General features: G+C 53.2%; 1 protein-coding gene across 12 annotated transcripts in view; it reads right to left on the reverse strand.

Annotated features, from left to right (window-relative positions):
* Window positions 1–5995: 5995 nt before the first annotated feature.
* LOC105493586 (dopamine receptor D2) overlaps window positions 5996–20274 on the reverse strand; it is a 239580-nt gene continuing 225301 nt past the window's right edge. For 10 of the 12 annotated variants that reach the window (XM_071075589.1, XM_071075590.1, XM_071075586.1 and 7 more), the window contains 6 exons: window positions 14402–14511; window positions 13245–13381; window positions 11804–11994; window positions 10758–10844; window positions 8939–9266; window positions 5996–7304 (listed from right to left, as the gene is read on the reverse strand). In XM_071075589.1, the coding sequence (XP_070931690.1) occupies window positions 7111–7304; window positions 8939–9266; window positions 10758–10844; window positions 11804–11994; window positions 13245–13381; window positions 14402–14511 (1047 nt within the window). In that variant the 3' untranslated portion in view covers window positions 5996–7110. The remainder of the gene's footprint in view (window positions 7305–8938; window positions 9267–10757; window positions 10845–11803; window positions 11995–13244; window positions 13382–14401; window positions 14512–20274) is intronic. The other 2 variants (XM_071075595.1, XM_011761340.2) reach the window with 1 other exon arrangement.

Consider the following 20274-nt stretch of genomic DNA (forward strand, 5'->3'; position numbering starts at 1 on the left):
AGCCTTCTATATCCACACTGCTCAGTGCGATAGCCGCCAGCCACAGGTGCTGCTGAGCACTTGAAATGTGGCTCGTGTGACCAAGGAATCAAGTTTTTTTATTTCAATAAATTAAATGTGGGTATCTAGCCACATGGGGACAGTGGACAGCACAGTCCAGTCTATACCTGTCTTGCCTCCTCCAGGCACTTGCCGTGTTGCATGGGGTCGATCAGGAAGGGGTTTTCTAGAAGATGCGTATGTTGAATGAGGACAAGGACAGAGCAGAAGAGGAGCAAAGCCTGGACTGGATAGAAGGGGAGAGGATCAGCTGGGGAATGTGAAAGAGACACAGCTGCTATGGAGAGCAGATGGTGGCCAGCCGATGGAGGGACAGTGCTGTCCAGGTGTGGGTGGGGAGGTGCGTATTCGGTGGAGAGACCTTAATGTCCATTCTGATTTGGGAGCTCCCACACAGGATGAGGGACAGTTGGGAGCTGCTGTCGGTTTCCCAGCAGAAGGAGGATGCAATCAGAACATGCCATGCATCCTAAAGACCTCTTCAGCTGTGTGCAGGATGAGGAAATGGGGGCCAGTGGTGGGAGATGGGGACCCTGCCCTATGGGGCTTCAGAGCCAGGCACACCTGGCTTGGCATCCCAATTCTGCCCTTTGCTATCTGTGGGCTTTACCCAGACTTTCCAGGCTTAGGCATCTGTATTTATAACAGATTTGCTATCTCAGGGATGCAATTAGATCACGCCTATCTCCAGCACACATTGGTACTCACCGTCACTTCTCTCCTCTTCCAACTTTCTGTTCCTGTCGTTTCTCACCAATGTTACTCCAATAACTCCCTCATTACCCTTTACCCATATGACAGCCTCCTTTCCCATCCTAAACTGTGCTTCAACCAATCCAGCCCACCTCAAGGAGGACATTCCTGGGTCCTGGGAGATGGCATCCTCTAGCCTAGCCATCCCCAGAGGTGTAGGTAGCCCAGATTGTTCCACCTGGATCCTTTCTTGTGCTGGGAGATGGAAGCTGTTGATGGAACCCTCCAGTTATGAGGCTGGGGATCCTAAAGGAGCAAGGAGGCTTGGCAAGCTGTCTCCACAGCAAAGTGTAGGGCAGAGACCCAAACGGGCTGCCGCCACTGTCTAGAAGGGAGGCAGGACTGCGGGGATCAGCAGAAAACTCCTCAGGGGTGAAAAGGCCTATGGAAAATGAGGAGACTGGGGAGATGGTGTCCCTCTCCAAAGCCAACCTGAGGGGAGTGAGCCCCAGAGAGAGAATGACAAGGGGCAGGGCTGAGAAGGGGAGGAAACAAGGCTCCGGGCCTGTGACAGGGAGGAGAGGAAGGAGGGAGCCCCAGGACTTCCTGAACACACAGATGGCAGCTCTGGGGTGATCTTGTGTTCAGGAACATTCCTTTCCTGATGCCCCCTGCGCTTACCTAGAGAACACATCTCACCAACATGTGAGGGCCTCCAGTGAGTCAGGGCTCCAGCCCACTCTGAAACCAGCCAGCCTTGCTGCCTTGCTGCAGCCCCCACCAGCCCCAGGCCCCTCTTCCTGCTAATGCTGAGTCCCCTTCTTCCACCGGTGCCTGCCGGGATCCGATCTGCCCTTCCAGATCCAACTTGCCTGTCCCTGCCCACGAACACTTCTCCGCTTGCCCCCTGGAGATGCTCACTCCTTCCTCAGGGGCATTCTGTCCCAATGCCCAGTGTGGTGAGGTTGACAGAGCTGCTCTCAGGTCCACCTTCCTTGCTCATTGCATGGCACGTCACCACGCCCCACTTGTTTCTGTGTTCCTTCCAGTCCCCTCTTAGTGCCCTGGTGTCTGGGGCTCAGAGGGTGCTTCCTCCCTGCTTGCTGAATCGTATCACCGGTAGCAGGGGTTTTTGCTGTAAGGTCATGTAAGGGACAGAGGACAGGAACCAGGGTATGCTGAGGTCGGGGAGGGAAACTGGGTGGCTGGGTCTAGTGGACCCGGGCAGGCAGACCTGGGTTCTTATCTTGGCTGAGCCATTTACTAGTTGCAGATCCCAGGTTGCTAAAACTATCTTAGCTTGATGGTATCATCCAGTGTCAGTAATGCTTATCTCTGGGTCGTTGTCAGAATTAAACCTGATGCCCTGCCAGTCAGAGGGCAAGGCAGTTAATAAGCACTCAACACATTCATTTCTTGCAGTTCCTCCTAAATCAGAGGAATGTTTCTCTTGCAATAAGACATAGACAGTCCATCCTTTGGGAGCCTTTTGCAAGGATGCTCTTAGAAGCCTCTGCCCATTTCCCTTTGCCAATACACTCAGGAAAGGAAAGGGAGACTCTCCTTCAGTGCCTTGGTGTGGGCTGAGACACTGAAGCCCCCTGGAAAACACCTACGGATCAGGTCAGTTATAGAGCAAGGGCCAGCCCCACTAGCCGGTCATGCCTCCTCTACCCAGAGCCTGGGTGAGGTCTGTGCCGCCAGTTCTGGGAGAAAACCAACAAGGGACTTGTCTCCTCCAGGGCAGTGTCCTGCCTCTCTTGCCCCTCCCATGCTTTCCCCTGCCCTGGACACAGCACAGATCCTGGCCCCCCACATGACCCTCCCCACAACTTACACACTCCTGGGGGCAACAGGACAAAGTGTTGGGAGTTGGGCCTGATGAGGAAAATCCAGCAGGTGTAGACGGTCCAGCTTTGTCTCTGCACAGTCCATGGCCCCAGGCCCTGCCCTCCCATTCCTGGAATGGCACCACCTCCCCGCTTTCCGGATAGCCATCCTTCACTTCTTTCCTGTGCAGCTCTGACTCCCCCTGGCCCTGGGGTGCAAGAGAGGTGGCCCCCCTCCCTGGCCCCACGCGCAGCTCTGGGTGTCAGAAGCCAGGTGTGAATGTGGGAGAACGCCACACGCCAGTGGAGCGGTCATGCAGCACTTCCTATGAACCTGGGGCTGTCTCTGGCTCCGGTTGGGAGTCAGAGTTCTCTCCACATCCCTCCTTGCCATTCCCTCTCCTGCGCCTCTCTGGGCCTCTGCTCCAATGAGGCCTTATTTGCCAAGTAGCAGAACTGTGATGAGCGAGGAAGCAGGAAGCTGTTCCAACCAGGTACCCCCTTCCCACGTCCCCTCTAACCCCACAAAACCAGGGTAGGTCTCCCCACTCCAAAGATGGTCTGCTCTCCCTCCACCAGCCTCCTGCTTCCCCGTGCACCCCCAGAAACTAGTGTAGCAGAGCCAGGGCCACCTGGTTGGCAGGAGAGGACCCTCTAGCACACAGATGCCCAGACTGGCTTTCTCACTCCTAAAGCCCCACTAAGAACTGCTCTGTCCCCACCACCTACCCACTTGCTTCCTGGAGCAGCCCAGGTTCTGTTGACATGCACCCCAGGCTGTTACCCTACAGGTCTGGTCCAAAACAGGTATTCTTTGTCTTTTAAAAAAAATCTTCTGACCATCCTAGCGTCTTTCAGCTGCACTCAGTCTGGTCAGAAGCCTGGGCTGGAATGGACAATATAAGATGTAGACTCAGAGGATCTACCCTGAAAGGGAAACCACCCTTTCTGTATGAGAGGTTTCTGTTCTGTAAGTGGAGATGATAAGAATGCCCCTCACTCCAGGCTGTTAGGAGAAGAACATGCCATCAGGGAGGGCAAAGCCCGCAGACAGGGCCCTGTGCAGAGGTAGCACACTGAGCCCAGGTCCTGGGACCCAAGAGGACAGTGAGCCAGTGGGACACAGAGAGGGTTGGGCCACCAGGTAAAAGGAGCTATGCAGTCCCTGGGGACAGGGATGTTTTGGGAAGGGATTCCAGATAGGAGGGGATGCTGGAAATGCCCCCAAAGCAGGCCAGGCCTCAGTGTTCCTAGTTGCAGGCAACTGGCTGTGCCTATGCTGAGACCACCTGGAAAGCAGGATCTGCAGCTGCTCCTTTCAGGGCCTCCTGCCCCAGCCACGCAGGAAGTAGTGGTCCATGCTGTGAGTCTTCCTGCCCCCACTGGTGCCCTACCTCATTGTTCAAGGCCAAGGCACACCAAGGCTGCTGTGTCACACGTCGTCTAGTAGAAGGGTGCCTTGGAAGTGCACAGCGTGTGCCTGTGCTTTGTCTGCCCTCCCTGGGCTCTGCCTTGGGGGAAACGGAGTCTTACATTGTTGTGATCCCACTAAACTGAACTCACGAAGGCAGGGCCGGTGACCATTCTTGACTGTTTTAATCCCAGCACCTCACCCAGGGCCTGAAGCACAAGAATTGCTCAATAAGTATTCCCTGAGGAAGACAGCAGATGGGTGGATGAAGCAATGCAATTTCTTAGCCTGTTGAACAACTCATCTTCTAATTCCCAGGACCCTTCCCCAGCCCAGGGCCATCTGAGAGTCCTTCAGGAGGAAGAATGAGGGCCTGAAGCCTTGAAGACTTGCAGTCACCTCTGGGTCTGCTCCTTTGTGACTGTGTGATTTCGGTTCCCATCTAAGATGACATGTGAAGCGCCCCACTGTGCCTGGCCCTTAGGTGGTGATCCTGGGCTGTGCTCTAGGAAAGGGCAGGGCAGGGGGCAAGGGTGCAGACTCTATCTGCTGTAAAGGCAAATGAAGGATCCTTTGATTAAAAGGCACTCTACAGAGCGGCACAGGCACAGACAGAAACCTAGGGAAAGGCAAAGAGGAGTGAAAACCGGAGGCTTCCTTTCCACCCTGTCGTCAAGAGCAAGAGACCATCGTCAGGACCTCTCTGGAGAGAGTCAGAGCCTGGGCCACCCCCTTCCACCTTGTGTTCCCGTGTCGTGTCGGGTCCTACTCCTCCCATTTCTTTGCCCCTGAAGTGCTGAGAGGGGAGAGAGGGTGGAGCCCAGCCCTCCCCCTACCCACTCTAGCTGTCAATCTGCTGTCTGGCAGAAAGACATGAAGCCTCGTGACAACTGTGGGCAACTTTCCTCTGCCCCGCCTCCCGCCCCTGCCCTGCCCTCTTCCCCTCTGCTCCCTGTCAATGCTCTTCTCACTCTGCTCTGGGTCTCCCTTCCCTCCCTCCCTTTCTCCCTCCCTCCCTTCCTTCTTTCTTCTGCTTCTCTTTGTCATCTCTTCCAATCCTCACATCTGATAAGCTTGTATACCCTCATAAGATTCCTAATCGTGGGATGTACTTTTAAGCATCCATCTGGGTCAAGATCTTTCACAGAATTTGAGCATGGTATGTGTGCAATGGGGATGGGTTGGGTCCCTGGGGCTTCTAGCCCCCTTGGGGACCTGATGCTTTCCCCAGGAGATGGTCACTGAGTCATTGGTCTCCCTGAGTTAGACGAGGGACCTGTTTTGCTCACCTTCCAGAATCAGGGTGCTCCTGGGGATAGGAGCCTCACCCAGGGCTTAGCACTACCTTTAGGTTCAGGGAGAAGATCAAAGTCCATAATTAACTGTTCAGGGCAAGTTAAGTGCTCCAAACTTTGGTGCTAAAAATATTGTATTTAGCATGCAAATTACGCCCTGACAGCTCCCCAGAGCCTGAGCCCGTGGGTGCCAGCACCTTGTTTGTCATCACTGCAGTTATTCTCAAGGTGGTAAGAATATTCCTCCCTCACTGGGTTGATTTACACTTCATTTGTAGAAAGTCAAGTTTCTGTTGTCAGGGCAGTACCAAGTTGTGGCCCCAGAAGACTTGGAGCTAGGGACCCGCCTGGAGGCTGAGAGGAGGGAGAACTGTCCAGGCCGCAGTGGTCAGGGCCTTCCCTGCTTCTCCCAGCCTGCCCTAGAGGAAGGGGATCCTGACACGGGACAGAAGACAGGGCAAGGGACACAGGCAGACACAGGCAATGCCAGTACATCCAAGGCCACTTTTCCACAGAGCCTTCTCTTCCCTGGTGGGTGACAGGGCAAAGAATGGGTCCTTCAGAGGAAGCAGGAGCTGCAACAGGGGAGGTGGAGCAGTGGGGGCGACCTGGCTTCCCTTGATTTAGACCCTGCAGACACAGGGGTCTCGCTACACTTGAATGCCAAGCATGGAAGTGGCGTTGCTCCCTTCTACCCAGGGGTCCTGGAAGGTGACTCGTCAAAGTTTTATTAGTTTGGTGCATGGATAGTGATGTTACAGAGTCTGGGGCCCAGGGGCTCTCCCAAGCTGCAGCTTCCCCTCCTTCCTCAGGGCAGGACCAGGCCAGGCCAAATGGTTTTCAGCAGCCTCTTAGCCATGGGCTCCTCTAAGGCAGAGGCAGTGGAAGGGAAGGGAAACAGGAGAGAGAAAAGGCCAGAAGGAATAGAAAAGGAAAGTGGTTTTGCGTCCGAGTGTGGCAGAGGCAGCCCCTCAAAGAACCTCTGACATCCCCTAGCCCAGGCCCAGATAGAGTTCCAGGGCCTGACCTCCCCGCCAGGCCCCAGGTTGGCCAGTAAGTGCTGTGAGAAGGGATGCATTGCAGGGCCGTCAGAAGGCAGCAGGGCGGGCTAGGGCAAGGAGTTCCTCTCCCCATAGACCCTCCTGGGCCCTTCAAGATGAGGGTTCCTCTTCTCAGAGCATGTGGAAACCACTTGGGGAGCTGTAACGGGATGAGGCGGGTCCGGACTCGCCAGGAAAGTAGAGGTCCACATTGGGGTGTGGGAGGGAGCTAAGGTTTTTGGCTTGGCAATCTCTGGGGTCCATCCTGCTGTCTGGTATTTACATGGGTCTCCCAGGACTGAAGTTGCCTGGCTCCTCGGCGAGAGAGCTTGCTTCCCTCCTGTGGGCCTTGCAGGGTGTGAACTGTTCATCTCCCCCTACCGCCTGCTCCACGCCAAGCCCCACAGAGAAAACTGAGCCTCTGGGCCCTGACTCTGGCTCCAGCAACCCCAGAGCCCCAGAGGAAGGTCAAGGAAGGCGGCTGCATCTTTGGTGCCAAGGATAGGGGGCCTGGAGGTGGGAAGGGGGACTCTATGAGCTGCCCCTGAGCTGGGAGGCCCAGCCCCAGGGCTGGTACCATGCCCAGCTCACTAGCACTGCCCTGGCAGAGTGAGGGTGTGCGGGCAGTGAGGGGCATGGAGCCAAGCGAACACTGCAGGGCCTGCTGGGGTGAAGAGGAGACTGGTCCACCCGGGCCTTCCTGCCCACGGTTCGCAGGGGTGAGGCCGGCCGGCCTGGGCAGGGAGGCGGGAAGCAGGCTGCTGTGCGGGCGGGCAGCAGAGTCAGCAGTGGAGGATCTTCAGGAAGGCCTTGCGGAACTCAATGTTGAAGGTGGTGTAGATGATGGGGTTCACGGCGCTGTTGACATAGCCCAGCCACGTGAAGGCGCTGTACAGGACAGGCGGGATGTTGCAGTCACAGTGTATGTTCAGGATGTGTGTGATGAAGAAGGGCAGCCAGCAGATGATGAACACGCCTGGGGGAGAGGGCATGGTCAGGCTGGTCCCCAGGGCCAGGGAGGCACGGCTGGGAACAGCCGCACCCAGTGTGCGCGGGCACTTATGCCAAGACGGCGGGCTATAGCCACAGCAGCACTGTAGGAGGAGTCCTGGTCTTGGATCCTAGACCTGCCTCTGACACCCATTTGCAGTGAAGGATCCCTTCAGCTCCTTCAGCCTCACTTTCCTCACTTGTCCCTTTCCCACCTCTTAGGAAAGGGTACATGGTTTAACAATAAATCCAAAAGGTTACCATCCTGACCCAGGTTAGCCAGTAGAAATGGAAATATCTGCTCTACTTCCAGGTCATCTTTGAGGGCTATAGACCAATGTCACTTAGTTCTTATAGCATCCTCATGAGGTACGTAAGAAAAACGCTCCCAACAACTCTGCAATATACCCAAGGTCGCTCACTCTTGAGCAGCGAAGCTGAGAGCTGAACTCCGGTCTATCCAGGTCCCCAAGTGATCTTGCTCCAGCCTTCTCCCAATTTCCCTAGTCTTGGTGGGTACACACTTGCTCATCCCTGCCTCGAACCACGCCCTCTCACCCAGGGCGGCCGCCTACCTGCTCTGCTCACCTAACTCAGGTGCACTTTTTCCAGGACCTCCTGCGCAGGTGTGACATTCAGCCTGGAAGCAGTGTGTACATGGAATGCCCTACAGGCACAGAAGGCGTCCCTGGAGACTGAACGGTGTCTGGGAAGAGTAGGGCCACAGGGCCGAGCCCCTGTGGACTGCAGCAGAGGGTCTGGCTCCAATCCCAGCCTACCACATCCCAGTCCCATGATCATGAGTGGTCCCACGGAAACAAGTGCCATCATTCATAATAGAAGGGAGGTAACAGCTGCCCCACTCATGCCCCAAGATCATCAGGCAGTCAAAGGGGATTCAGGTGCTTCCTGGAAGACAGAGTCACAGGGGTCCCTCCTTTTCCCAGCCACCCATATCAGTCCACCTTTTGGGTTTTGACCTTTACCACGTGGTTTTCTAGACTTCTGTTGAAAAATCCTGCTTTGTGGACAGGGCTGCTTTTCATTTAGATTGGGGGCCACTCCCCAACATCCCTTTTATTTTTCACAGCTCTGGTCCCATGGAATCTTGCTTGAGGGAAGTGAACTGAATTTCCCAATTCCTCAACAAGAGCAATAGTAATAAAAACCATAATAATGACAGTTACATATGGATAGTGCTTTGTAGCTTAGAAAATGCTTTCACCAACGGATTGTCACGACAACCCTGAGAAGTAACCTACTCTACAGATGGGGAGTCTAGAGAGAGAAAGTGACTTTCCTGGGCACACAGACACATGAAGTTCTGGTGCCAGCATAATAGACTGATCAAATTCCCAGACTCTGGAGTCAGACTGCCTGAGTTCAAACCGCCGGTCCTCTTGGTCAGGTTTTATAACCATTCTAAACCTCTGTTTGCCCATCTGTAAAGTGAGCACAAGTACAGAACATACCTAATAGGGCTGTCTGTATGTCAATGGGCTTGGCCTGTGCCTGAGGAAACGCTAGCCCCATGATCCTGCAGCCATGGTTAGGAAGGACATGGCAGGGAATGGGACCTTTCGCAGACGGGACTGTGGCCAGCAGCCAGGGCCGACTCACCGAGAACAATGGCGAGCATCTGAGTGGCTTTCTTCTCCTTCTGCTGGGAGAGCTTCCTACGGCTCATGGTCTTGAGGGAGGTCCGGGTTTTGCCATTGGGCATGGTCTGGATCTCAAAGATCTTGGCAATCTTGGGGTGGTTTTTGGCATGCCCGTTCTTCTCTGGTTTGGCAGGGCTGTCAGGAGTGCTGTGGAGACCGTGGTGGGACGGGTCGGGGAGAGTCAGCTGGTGGTGGCTGGGCGGGATGGGGCTGTACCGGGTCCTCTCGGGTGGGCTGGTGCTGGAGAGCATCTCCATCTCCAGCTCCTGGGCTCGCCGGGCAGCCTCCTGCACCAGAGGCAGAGGGCTCTGGGTAAAGCCGGACCAGTTTCCAGGCATCAGCCTCCCATCTCACTGGCCCCTCCCTTTCCCCCTCTGAAGACTCCTGCAGACACCACAGGGTCACCCTGCCAGGGAAGCAAGGATGTCACTGAGGCATGGGACCCAGGACCCATGGCAGCCCTGGCAGGATTGACCCTGTCCTTTTTCCCATGGCAATCCTCATGCAGCCATAATACCCAACCTCTGTTCTGCCGGGGCTGAGTACCAGGGACTTATCTCTTATGGCCTGAGCAACACTTACTGTTAGCAAAGTGCCAGGTGCCGCACTGGCTGCTGGGGCCAAGAGCTGATGATGTTTGACCCTGCCTCCAGAAACTCATGTTCCAACTGCAAAGAGGGCAGCCACCCCTGTTCTCCCTGTCAAACAAGGGGCCCAGTGCCCCCACTTCATGGGTATCTGCACCTGCACACACACATGGGCTCCATATTCTTCTGGATAGACTGATCCAGGTGCCAAAGGGCTGACCCCCGGGGCCTCACATCTTCCCTGCCGGGGTGACCTAGAGGGCCCTGGCATGGATCCACTCATGACCTCCTGGGTTCTTCTGTAGGTTCTCCTGTTTGAGGCCTTGGAGGTGTTAGTCTGAACTTCTGAGGTGCAGCTTCACTATGTGCCCAGGTGGCATAACTGGGCTGCTGCCTTGGTCCTGACTCTGAGGCTCTGTTTTGGCATCTGCCTCATAAACAGCTTCTTAGAGTCCTGTCCTTGCAGTGCAGGTGAAGGCAGGACACCTGACCTGGATTTTGTATGCGGCCCTCTGTGGGTTCTCTGGCCCTGTTCTCCATCCCTCTGGAGGATGGAATGCCTGCTGCTTGCATCCTGGTACAGCTACCACCTGGCAGAGGCGGGGGTCTGCTGTGCTTCTGCACCTGAGGGCTCTATGTACACAGACTGCTGCACCACCAGTCCCTGCAGTTGCTCTATTCCGTCCTCCCCCAGAACCTGCCCATCCATAAGGCAGCTCATGTCAGTGGAAAGAACACAGGTGTGGATTTCAGAGTCACACAGGTCTGGGCTTAGTGTCACCAACTCTTGAGATGGGTGAGTTGCCTAATCTCTCTGAGCCTGTTTCCTCTTCTGTCAACTGAAGATCGGTTCGATCAAAGAGACTTACCTCCCGGGGTCGAGGTGAGGATTTGATGAGATAATAGGGATATGGTAGATGTTTGAGAAATGCGAATAGCCATTCTTATCATTTTTATTATGTTGGTATGGCCAACTGTTTTCTTGTACACATCCATGCCTTGCACAACCAAGGTGTCTCACTCCATGCCTGCTTGGAGGTGTGCACAGTGAGTCTGCCTTCAGCTGAAGCAAGGTGGGGGTTTCTGGGGGTGCTTCTCCCATTGGCAGCTTCTGAGGTCTCAGAACCATGGCCAGTGGGCTTCCTTAGGGACAGAAAGACCTGGCTCTGGGTCCCTGGCCTGAGCACTTACCACTCTCCGCCTGTTCACTGGGAAACTCCCATTAGACTTCATGATAACGGTGCAGAGTTTCATGTCCTCGGGGTGAGTACAGTTGCCCTGTGGAGTGAGCCAGCACATGGGTCACACAAGGTGGTGGGGATGGCGGGGGAGAGAAACCCAAAGTGCAGCAGTCCATGGAACTCAGACTGGGCAGAAGGGCTCAGAGATCAGTAGGGTGGGGGCCAGAGGAGGCAGCTGGGGCAAAGGAGAAGGCTGGAATGAGACAAACAGTGGTAGGTAGGACGAGGGACACAAGGACCTTGTTTTTTACGGAGCACCTGCTAAGGGCCTGGCACTGTGCTAGGCACACTCACATCCCTTCTCACATGGAATCCTCAAGACCACCCTGTGGGGCTGGTATTTTGATTCCCATTTAACGGATGAGGAAACAGGCTCAGAGAAGTTAAGCAACTTGCCTAAGGTCACTCAGCAAAAAAAGTGGCAGTGACAGGATCTGAACCCGATGTGTCTAACCCAAGAGCTCTTGTTCCTTCTGTGCCCACACACTGTCTTCCTTGTGAAGGACTGAGTGAAGGGGAGAATTCACAAGACATCAGGGGGAAAATGAAAGAGCAGCAGAGGAGAGGCATAGTGGAGAGAAAGTCAGGAAAAGGGATGTGTGTTTGGAGGGGAGGACAGAGAGTACGGAAGGTAAAGGAAAGAGGATGGAGGAGTCAGAGGGCGCTAAAATGAGACAGAGAAACCAGAAAAGAGGAAGAGAGGAGCCCACGGGGGTACCAAGCAAGAGTTGCCACCTTCAGTCACAAAGATCTCCAACCAAAGACTTCTCCCTGTTGTTGAGTGTCATGGACCCTGCCTCCCTCTCCTGGAGACTCAGATTTGCTCCGCTGAGGTCCATGCCTTCAAAATCTGCCCTTCCCCAGCTCCTGGGAGTTCCTTTAGCCTAGACCTAACCCTTGCTGAGGTGTCCCAAGCCCCCACCTGAGCATAGGATGAACCCTCTTGGTAATGGTTAGGTGGGGACACTTGGAGTTGGTGGGGGGGTGTCTTGAGACCTTTAGTGGAGCCCTCAGGTGGGACCTGAAGGCTCGGCTGCTGCGCTTCGTGTTGACTCGCTTGCGGCGTCTGCGGAGGACAATGTAGATCTTGATGTAGACCAGCAGGGTGACGATGAAGGGCACGTAGAAGGAGACGATGGAGGAGTAGACCACGAAGGCCGGGTTGGCAATGATGCACTCATTCTGGTCTGGGGGAGGGAGAGCCCAGGCGGGCAGGGAGTCAGCGGGCCCACTGGGTCATAATTCCACAAGAACCCATTCATGTCCTTCCAGAACTGAGGAGCGATTTTACAGAGAATATGAATGCGACTAGATGTTTAAGGTTGCCTGGTCATCTTAGATACATATAAATGCACAGCAGAAACCAGAGTATTAAAAACATGTTGTGAGCAAAAACCTAAGCTATGATGATGGACTGCTCCCAAGTCTTTCCATTACTATTCCCTCATTACTTGGTCATTAGTTTTGCCATGTCTGGGCATAAAAAGTGAAGCTGGAGTATCCAGAAGGAATGACACAAAAAAACTTTTAAAAGAGCAAACCATCATCTTAGTCTGACCTGTGTCTTGGGAGAGGTCGGCCACCTTTTAATGCTTGCAGCAAGATAACTTGGCTCTGTTTGTTGAACTCACTTGTGTTCCTGTGTTTCATATGTTTGTGTGCACTCCAGGTCTACCACAGGCCTGTCCTCTATCTCAGAGCCTTCCTGCATTAATCCAAGTATGTTTAGCGCTATTCCCACTTAGAATTCCTGTGATGCTTATAATAGATACTGAACCACACATTTTCAAGGCTTCACTGTATCCTATGTTGTTACGATCTCCAGAGGTGCACACCTGCCATCGTTCTTGCCTCCCTGATGAGAGGAAGTTCCACGCTGTCGGGGGCTTTTTGTTCTCTCTGTCTGAGACACTCCTAACTCTGCCTCCCACAGAAATGGGCACGCGGTCAGCTCACCTCCTATTCGCTTCTAGCTTTCCTGCTCCAGGTGACTCAGGCCTGGCCTGGGTTTAGCGGGCCCTGAGGGCTGCAACTTCATTACAAAAATACCATTGTCAGGGGCAGATGGAAGCCCAGCAAGCCTCCCCCATCCCGTGTGCGTGTGTACATACATACACATGCAGTTTGTGAAGCATGTCTTGCCTCTTCAACTTAATAACCAAAGTTGAAAATTCCCAGTCATCCCCCTGAACCATTATCCCCACACCTCATTGAACTCCGCTGTGTCCTGGACCACAGTTTCCCCTCTGCCAACCTAGGACAATTCTTGAATTGGGCTTGGCCCAGGACACGTAGCCTGGACTCAGTCCAGGGTGGCAATAGGCCCCCATTGGTCCTCCACCCATATCTGTGCCAGGGACTCTGCTCCCTCAGGGCCCTTTGAGAGAGCAGGGGCCCAGGGCCAGCCGAGCCCCAGGCAAACAAAAGCAGAATGTACCTGCGTTGTTGAGTCCGAACAGGAGTGGACAGGAGATGGTGAAGGACAGGACCCAGACGATGGCGATCATGACGGTGACCCGGCGCTTGGAGCTGTAGCGCGTATTGTACAGCATGGGCATGGCCACAGCTGTGTACCTGCAAGGGTGGGGGACCCTGAATCTGAGGTGCAGGCCCAGGGACCCCTCACTCCACAACATGCACACACCAGAGGCACCCTCACTCCTTGGGGCTAAAAAGTTGACACACCTCTATGAAGCTTGCCTGAGATGCTAACTCAACCCTCCCTCCTGTCCCCAAACAAAGATGGCGAGGACAGTTGGCAAAGCCCAAACACTTAATTACTGGTGAGCTATTGTTTACTCTTGGCTCATATCTGTTATTCTAAATAGCCCCACTCGGATTTCAGGCTTTTCAAAGAACCATGGCGTGGATATTTGCACCTTTGAAACTGCACCCACTGCACTTGTGCTGAGCCCATGAAAGGTGGAAATGTTTGTTGATAAATTGTTAGCCAGGCCCCTCAGAGCAAGATTTAAGCCTTAGTAGGAATTAACAATGTCATTTGTTTACAATCCTTCATCACATTTGTTTACCCAGCACTTCTCATTCATTAACTTATTTCATCTTCCAAGAATGCTGTGAGGGAGGTAGGGTCATATCTGTGCAAATTAGTGGAAGGCTCCAAGGATGCGGCTTAGCAAGGTGTGCATGGCCTGGGACTCTTGGCTATATGCCAAGGACATAAAATGCATAACCAGATACTGTAGCTCTGGGCCGCAGGTGTCATCAGTGTAGGTTTCTAGAAAATGGAACTGAGAGCTCCGAAAATGTCCATGATCTGCCCAAGGTCACATGAGTAAGATGTGATAGAGCTAGGGCTTCCATCAGAATCACAGTCTTTCCCTTTTATACCAGTCGCTGTCTGAGTATGCTTGGCAGCACCACTGCCCATAGATGGCTTCTCTTTAGGGAGCATGTGCTCTCCTAGCCAAACATACACACATGCACGCCCATACACACAAACACACGGACCCACATGCACACAGCCAGCTGCACAGCACCACAGACACCAGACACAGACTGGCTTTGAGAAAAGCTGGGGCAGAGGGAATGGTGAGTGGCCAGAGCAACCTCTTCCACCCTGGCTGGGCTCACCTGTCGATGCTGATGGCACACAAGTTCAGAATGCTCGCCGTGCACATCATGACGTCCAGAGTGACGAAGATGTCACAGTGAATCCTGCTGAATTTCCACTCACCTACCACCTGGGGATAAAGCAACATAATGGATGAACAGCAGGAGGGGGAGATTAGCTTAGGTCCTGTAGCCTGGTACTCCTGGAGCCGATGAGGCCACAGACTCAGGAGACAGCTGTGAGTCTTGTGGGCATCCAGCTGGGGTATGGGGCATGATGCCCATGGGTGTCTGAGGCCCTTGCCCCTGGCTCATCTTTTCCCAGATACGTAAGACCACTTAATGCCAATTACTGTGCTAGAAGAAAGACAGCCAACTTATACGGAGGGCCTCAACTTTCAACCTTAATCTCTGCAACCTTTGTTAACCCTATGTGTTTTCTTAGATTCTGTATTTGTGTATTTGGCATCCATTCATCACAGAGACACCTATGGTGACTATATTTTTCTATTTTCTCCATTCATGGTATGCTGGCACTTCGGAGCCTCGCAGACCCACAGAGAGACTTCCCGTCCCAGAGCTAGTTAATTCCTGAAGACAGAAAGTGACTGACTTGGAAGGATGCCTCTCAAATGCAAGCCAGCCACCCTGTTTCTCCAACTCACACACACATCAAGCCAATATTTCCTTTGTCTCAAATTATCTCAGGTACCAGAGAGACAACTAGAGATCACCCCTGTGGCCTAAAGCCTGCCAGGATGATTGAGACTAGCCAACCAACCCTAGGTTGCTTTATTCTTTTTTTTTTTTGAGATGGAGTCTCGCTCTGTCGCCTAGGCTGGAGTGCAGTGGCGCGATCTCCGCTCACTGCCATCTCCGCCTCCCAGGTTCACGCCATCCTCCTGCCTCAGCCTCCTGAGTAGCTGGGACTACAGCCGCCTGCCACCACGCCTGGCTAATTTTGTGTATTTTTAGTAGAGACAGGGTTTCACTGTGTTAGCCAGGTTGGTCTCGATCTCCTGACCTCATGATTGGCCCACCTCGGCCTCCCGAAGTGCTAGGATTACAGGCGAGAGCCACCGTGCCCGGCCCCCTAGGCTGTTTAATCTGCCCTGCCTTGAGTTTCCTGTGGGATCCCCAACAGGGCTGTGGCCTGGGCTTTCCCTCGCCCCTGATTCTGCCTCGTTACCCAAGCCTGCTGCTTCCCCCTGCATCCCACATGGCAGGCCGAGAATCTGGTTTCTAGGGATATTGTGCATCACGTTAAACTCTTCCCAATGGCACTGGCTTCCCTGTGCTGTCACTCAGCCATACCTCTGTAAATTAGATTCCAGGTAAAATTTTAGAATGCCCATGAGGAAACTGAGAACCAATGAGGAAACCGAGCCTCCGAAAGTGCAGTGATTTCCCCAAGGCCTGTGGGCCCAGTTCCTGGTCCTGCTCTGGCCCAGGCTCTGGCTGCGCCAGGCAGCCCTTCAGTGGTAGGCGCAGTACATGGCAGAGTCGGGGCCCCAAAATTATCTGTTAAGAATAATGGTGAAGATGAAGACTCTCCATGAAACAGAGAAGAAATTTCTGTTCCTTCTTATACCCAGAGAATGAAAGAAGGCAGATCTGGGCTAGTGCTGGAGGAACGCCCGAGTGGGCTGGGGTGGGCAGAGGGGTTGCTGTGATGAGCTGTGTCCTTGGTAGGATGGGAAATGGAGAGTCTAGCTCCTGGCAGCAGCACGTTTCTCATACACACATGCACACAGGCACACACACACACATGCACACACACCGCCCCCCCACCTCATACCACCCATTCACACACATGCACACATGGCAGACTGTCGCTAGCACTCGGGAAGCTTGGAGCAGCCCCAGTTCCCTGAGGATGGAGTCAGGACAGGGAGATGCACCTTTGGCTTCTATCAATAGGAGCAGAGGGGAGCGGGAAAGCCCCCTCCCGCAGCCTGGAGTAGGGCAGACTGCGTGTCACTGCGCAGCTCGGCAGCAGGGCTAATTATAACCTTGCTCATTCTGATCACTGCCCTCTCTTCTGCTCCTAGTCATCCAACCAAACGCTGGCATTTAAGCTCAATGATGGGCAATGCAGCTGCTGTCTTGTGTGGCAGAAACAGCAGCTTGCCCCAGAACACAGCCAGCCTCTCATGTGGCCCTGTCTTCCCAGGGGCTCACATGGGGGCCCCGTACCAGGGCCTCTCCTGGCTCCCTGTGCTGCTGCGCTGACCAGGTGGGCAGGAGCTGACAGCTGGATGTCTAGTTTGGGGGTGGAGGCAGGAGGGCACATAAAGGGCTCTCCTGGCATAAACAGAGTGTACCTTTAGGGTACCACTGGGCAGGGAATCAGCGCCACCTGGTTTACATCCCACTTTGAAGGCCCTCCTAGGACTGGTAGTTGGGAGCCGCTTTCATGTCCCTGGGGATGTAGGTTGAGATATCAGGGCCTTCCTCCCTGTCTTCCTCCTCTCCTTCCCTCCTCTCTGCCATCCTTCTTTCCTACAAACACTTATTGAGCAACTTACTATGTGCCAGGCTCTATCCTAGGCTCCTGGACACAGTCGTGAGCAATTCAGACACAGTCCTGCCTTCATGGGCATCTTAAATCTGTACTTGTACTGGCCTCTCCGGAGCCCAGAATAACAAAGAGATTTCCTCTGTGGTCCCAGGGGAAGCTGCCTTGGAGAGTAGTTAGGGCTGCTAATCTAAAGACTCAAGAAAATGCATTGGTGGCCACTGTCCATAAAACATCTACTGTGGGCATGGCACTTTATCTCATGTACAGTTCTTAAAACTTTTACAAGAAGGGCTTGCTTATCCCATTCATAGGTGAGGGAGCTTACGCTCAGAGAGGCCATGTAACGTGGCCAAGTTCACCCGGCAGGTGTGCAGCAGAGCTGGAATCTGAAGCGTCACATCCCATGCTCTCTACTAAGCTGTCCTGGAAGGAACCATCTAGCTTATCAAAATAGGAGATAATTATGTGACAAGTACTTGGCAAGCATGAGGCGTGAAAAGGAAAGATGATTATTTCAAGGGTGCACAAAACTAGGGAGGGTCAGAGAAGAAAACAGAACAAGATCACTTGGTGATTTAGTAGCAGAGGAAGGAGTGGTCCCAGGTTTGCTAGTTGAACCCAAGGCTCTTTTCTTCATACCCCCAGGCACCCAGGCATCATTTCTTAATGCTCTTGCTCACATAAAGCTGAGACCTGCAGTATAGGCCCTGAGATGGCTCAGCTAAGTCCTAATAACTATAATAATACTAAGGACTTATCATATGTCGGCACTGTTCCAACCACTTGATGCTCATGTCTTAGAATGCAGACAGTAAGCCTCAGAGGCAAATGACATGAGCACCTCTCCTCCAGACCTCCAGCCAGCTACTCCCTCTCCCTGCTGGGTGGCTTTGTTGAGAATGCAAGGGTCTCCCTCCCTCTCCTGGGTAATTTTTCCTAAAGCATCACTTCTCCCTGAAAGTCTTCCCTGACACCCCCATGCTGGGCCACATGCCCCACACCTCCTATGGGGACTGCTCCACTGTCACCTGCAGCAGACTGGACTGTAGGAGCCCTGTCAACTTCTGCATCCCCCACAGGCCAGTGCCTTAGCCCATTGCACAAAGATTGGGGTAAGACCTCAGAGTGCTCAGTCAATGCTGACTGAGTGAATGAATAACTCTGAGATCTTTGTTCATCTTCTCAGTCTCCTGTTCTCATCTAGAAAATAAATGCGCACAGGAAGCCCGTCTTTAAAGGGTTGTGAGGCTGACATGGAATGGCACATGTGGACATCAGGAACTCTTCCCACAGCATCTAGATAAAAGGAGTAGAGCTGGGAGTTGAACCTGGTCCTCTTACTCCAAAACCAGTGTGCTTTTTGTACACTGAGCAAGATAAATAATGCACACCTAGTCCTAAGCCAGACAGGCGCTGGCATGGCATTGCTGGAAATGGAACAGGAGGAAAAAGTCTGGATGACAAGAACATGTCTTAAAGAGGGGACAGTGCATGGTTGTGAGGGTGCACTGACAGGACGTCAGGGCAAGGTGAGATGCCACCTGGGACATTCTCTAGGGACAACAACTCTCTGAGATAATGTCCATTAAACAAGGCTCAGCGCCCAGCTCTAGCTTGATGAGATGCTGTGGGAGAGTCTGAGCCCTGCCCTGTGAAAACGGCTTCTGCACCCTCCTCCCCTGACACACTCAGCTTCACCTTTAAAATAAGGTGAACAAGCATGTTTAAAGGATCTGTTTGAAAGACTTACAGGTTCCTGAGAACTCCCTATAGCCCACGTACGGATTTGTCCCTACCCAAGTATCTGGGTAGGGACAGGGGGTCTGGAAGCCAACAGAAGCCATGCCCAGAGCCCCAGGCAGAACACACATTCCTTTGGGAAGAGGGTACCTACTTGCCTGGGGCGAACATAGGGAGTACTCTCTCCTTCCTCTTTATCCCATGGGGCAGTGAAGAGGAACGAGGAGTCCTCCCTATGTGGAGCAGTGCTGGATGTCTATCGTCATCTTCCTCTTAATCATCATCACCATGGCTGACATTTACGTAGTGCTCACTGTGAGCCATGTACATTCTAATCACTTTTCATACATCAATTCATTTGATCCTTAACAATGCTATGATGTACGATACTATTATCTGCATTTTCCAGATGAGAAAACTGAGGAACAGAGAGGTTGTTTGCTCTGCCATTTTTCCCTATGGTCTGAGATCTAGGACCTCCTTTGGAAGAGAGAAGAAGGAGGGGATCAAGTGTAAGAATTAAGAAGGCATAGACAGAGTCTAGGGGCCCCCATAAACATGGATCCAGGGGGAACTGGACTCCCGGCCTGTGTCAACTGAATCTTTTTATGTGGTTTTGTATTTGTGTTTCCTTTTGGTTCTTCCTTAATATCCAATTAGGTCATTTTGGAAGTTGCAGCCTGTGTTGGCTGTAGTAAAGGAAGCCAAGGGGTGACGGATCAGAGCTCCCTTGGGGTCGGGGTGGTGGTGACAACAGTAAGCGCACGAGCCCCTTGGGGGCCTGGGGACAGGGAGGTGAGCCACTTTCCCCCAGTCTCGCCTCCTCACCTGAGCTTGCTCGTCTAGATGTCTCCTCTGTTTAAACCTACAAAGTTTTGGCATTTTCTTTCAACAACCCCTTCCCTCTCAGGCGGGGATGGCCTCAGAGGCACTGGTCAATTCCTCTTCTGCTCGGGACAGGAAGGTAACGGTTCAGTGGGCAGAGCACCGGCACTTTCCTAAATGCCTGCTCCCATGCCTTCCCATGCACCCAGACTCCCAGGTTGCTTCAGCCTTGGACAGGCCACCCTAGAAAGCCGGGCAGAGAAAGCGGCAGGATCCAGCTTGTGCCCACTGATGATCCCTAAATGCTCCCACATCTGCTTGCTGGCCCTGAAGGTGTCTTCCTGGAGAAGAATATCTGCTTTGGGATTTCTCCAACAGCATTTCTCCCTGTGACCTGGGTGAAGAAAGGCAACTTCTTCTTCAAAACCTCTATTTCCTATTTTTTAAATTTTAATTTTAAAATTTTAATTTTATTTTTTTTTGAGACAGAGTCTCACTCTGTCGCCCAGGCTGGAGTGCGATGGTGCAATCTCAGCTCACTGCAACCTCCACCTCCCAGATTCAAGCAATTCTCCTGCCTCAGCCTCCCAAGTAGCTGGGATTACAGGCATGTGCCACCATACCTGGCTAATTTTTGTATTTTTAGTAGAGATGGGGTTTCACCATGTTGGCCAGGCTGGTCTTGAATTCCTGGCCTCATGATCTGCCTGCCTTGGCCTCCGAAAGTGCTAGGATTACAGGCGTGAGCCACTGTGCCCAGCCTATTTCCTGTTTTGTAAAGTGAGAAGAGTAACATGGACTCCCAGGG

This window comes from Macaca nemestrina, chromosome 12 (assembly GCF_043159975.1).
Source record: "Macaca nemestrina isolate mMacNem1 chromosome 12, mMacNem.hap1, whole genome shotgun sequence".
Classification (NCBI taxonomy): Eukaryota; Metazoa; Chordata; class Mammalia; order Primates; family Cercopithecidae; genus Macaca; species Macaca nemestrina.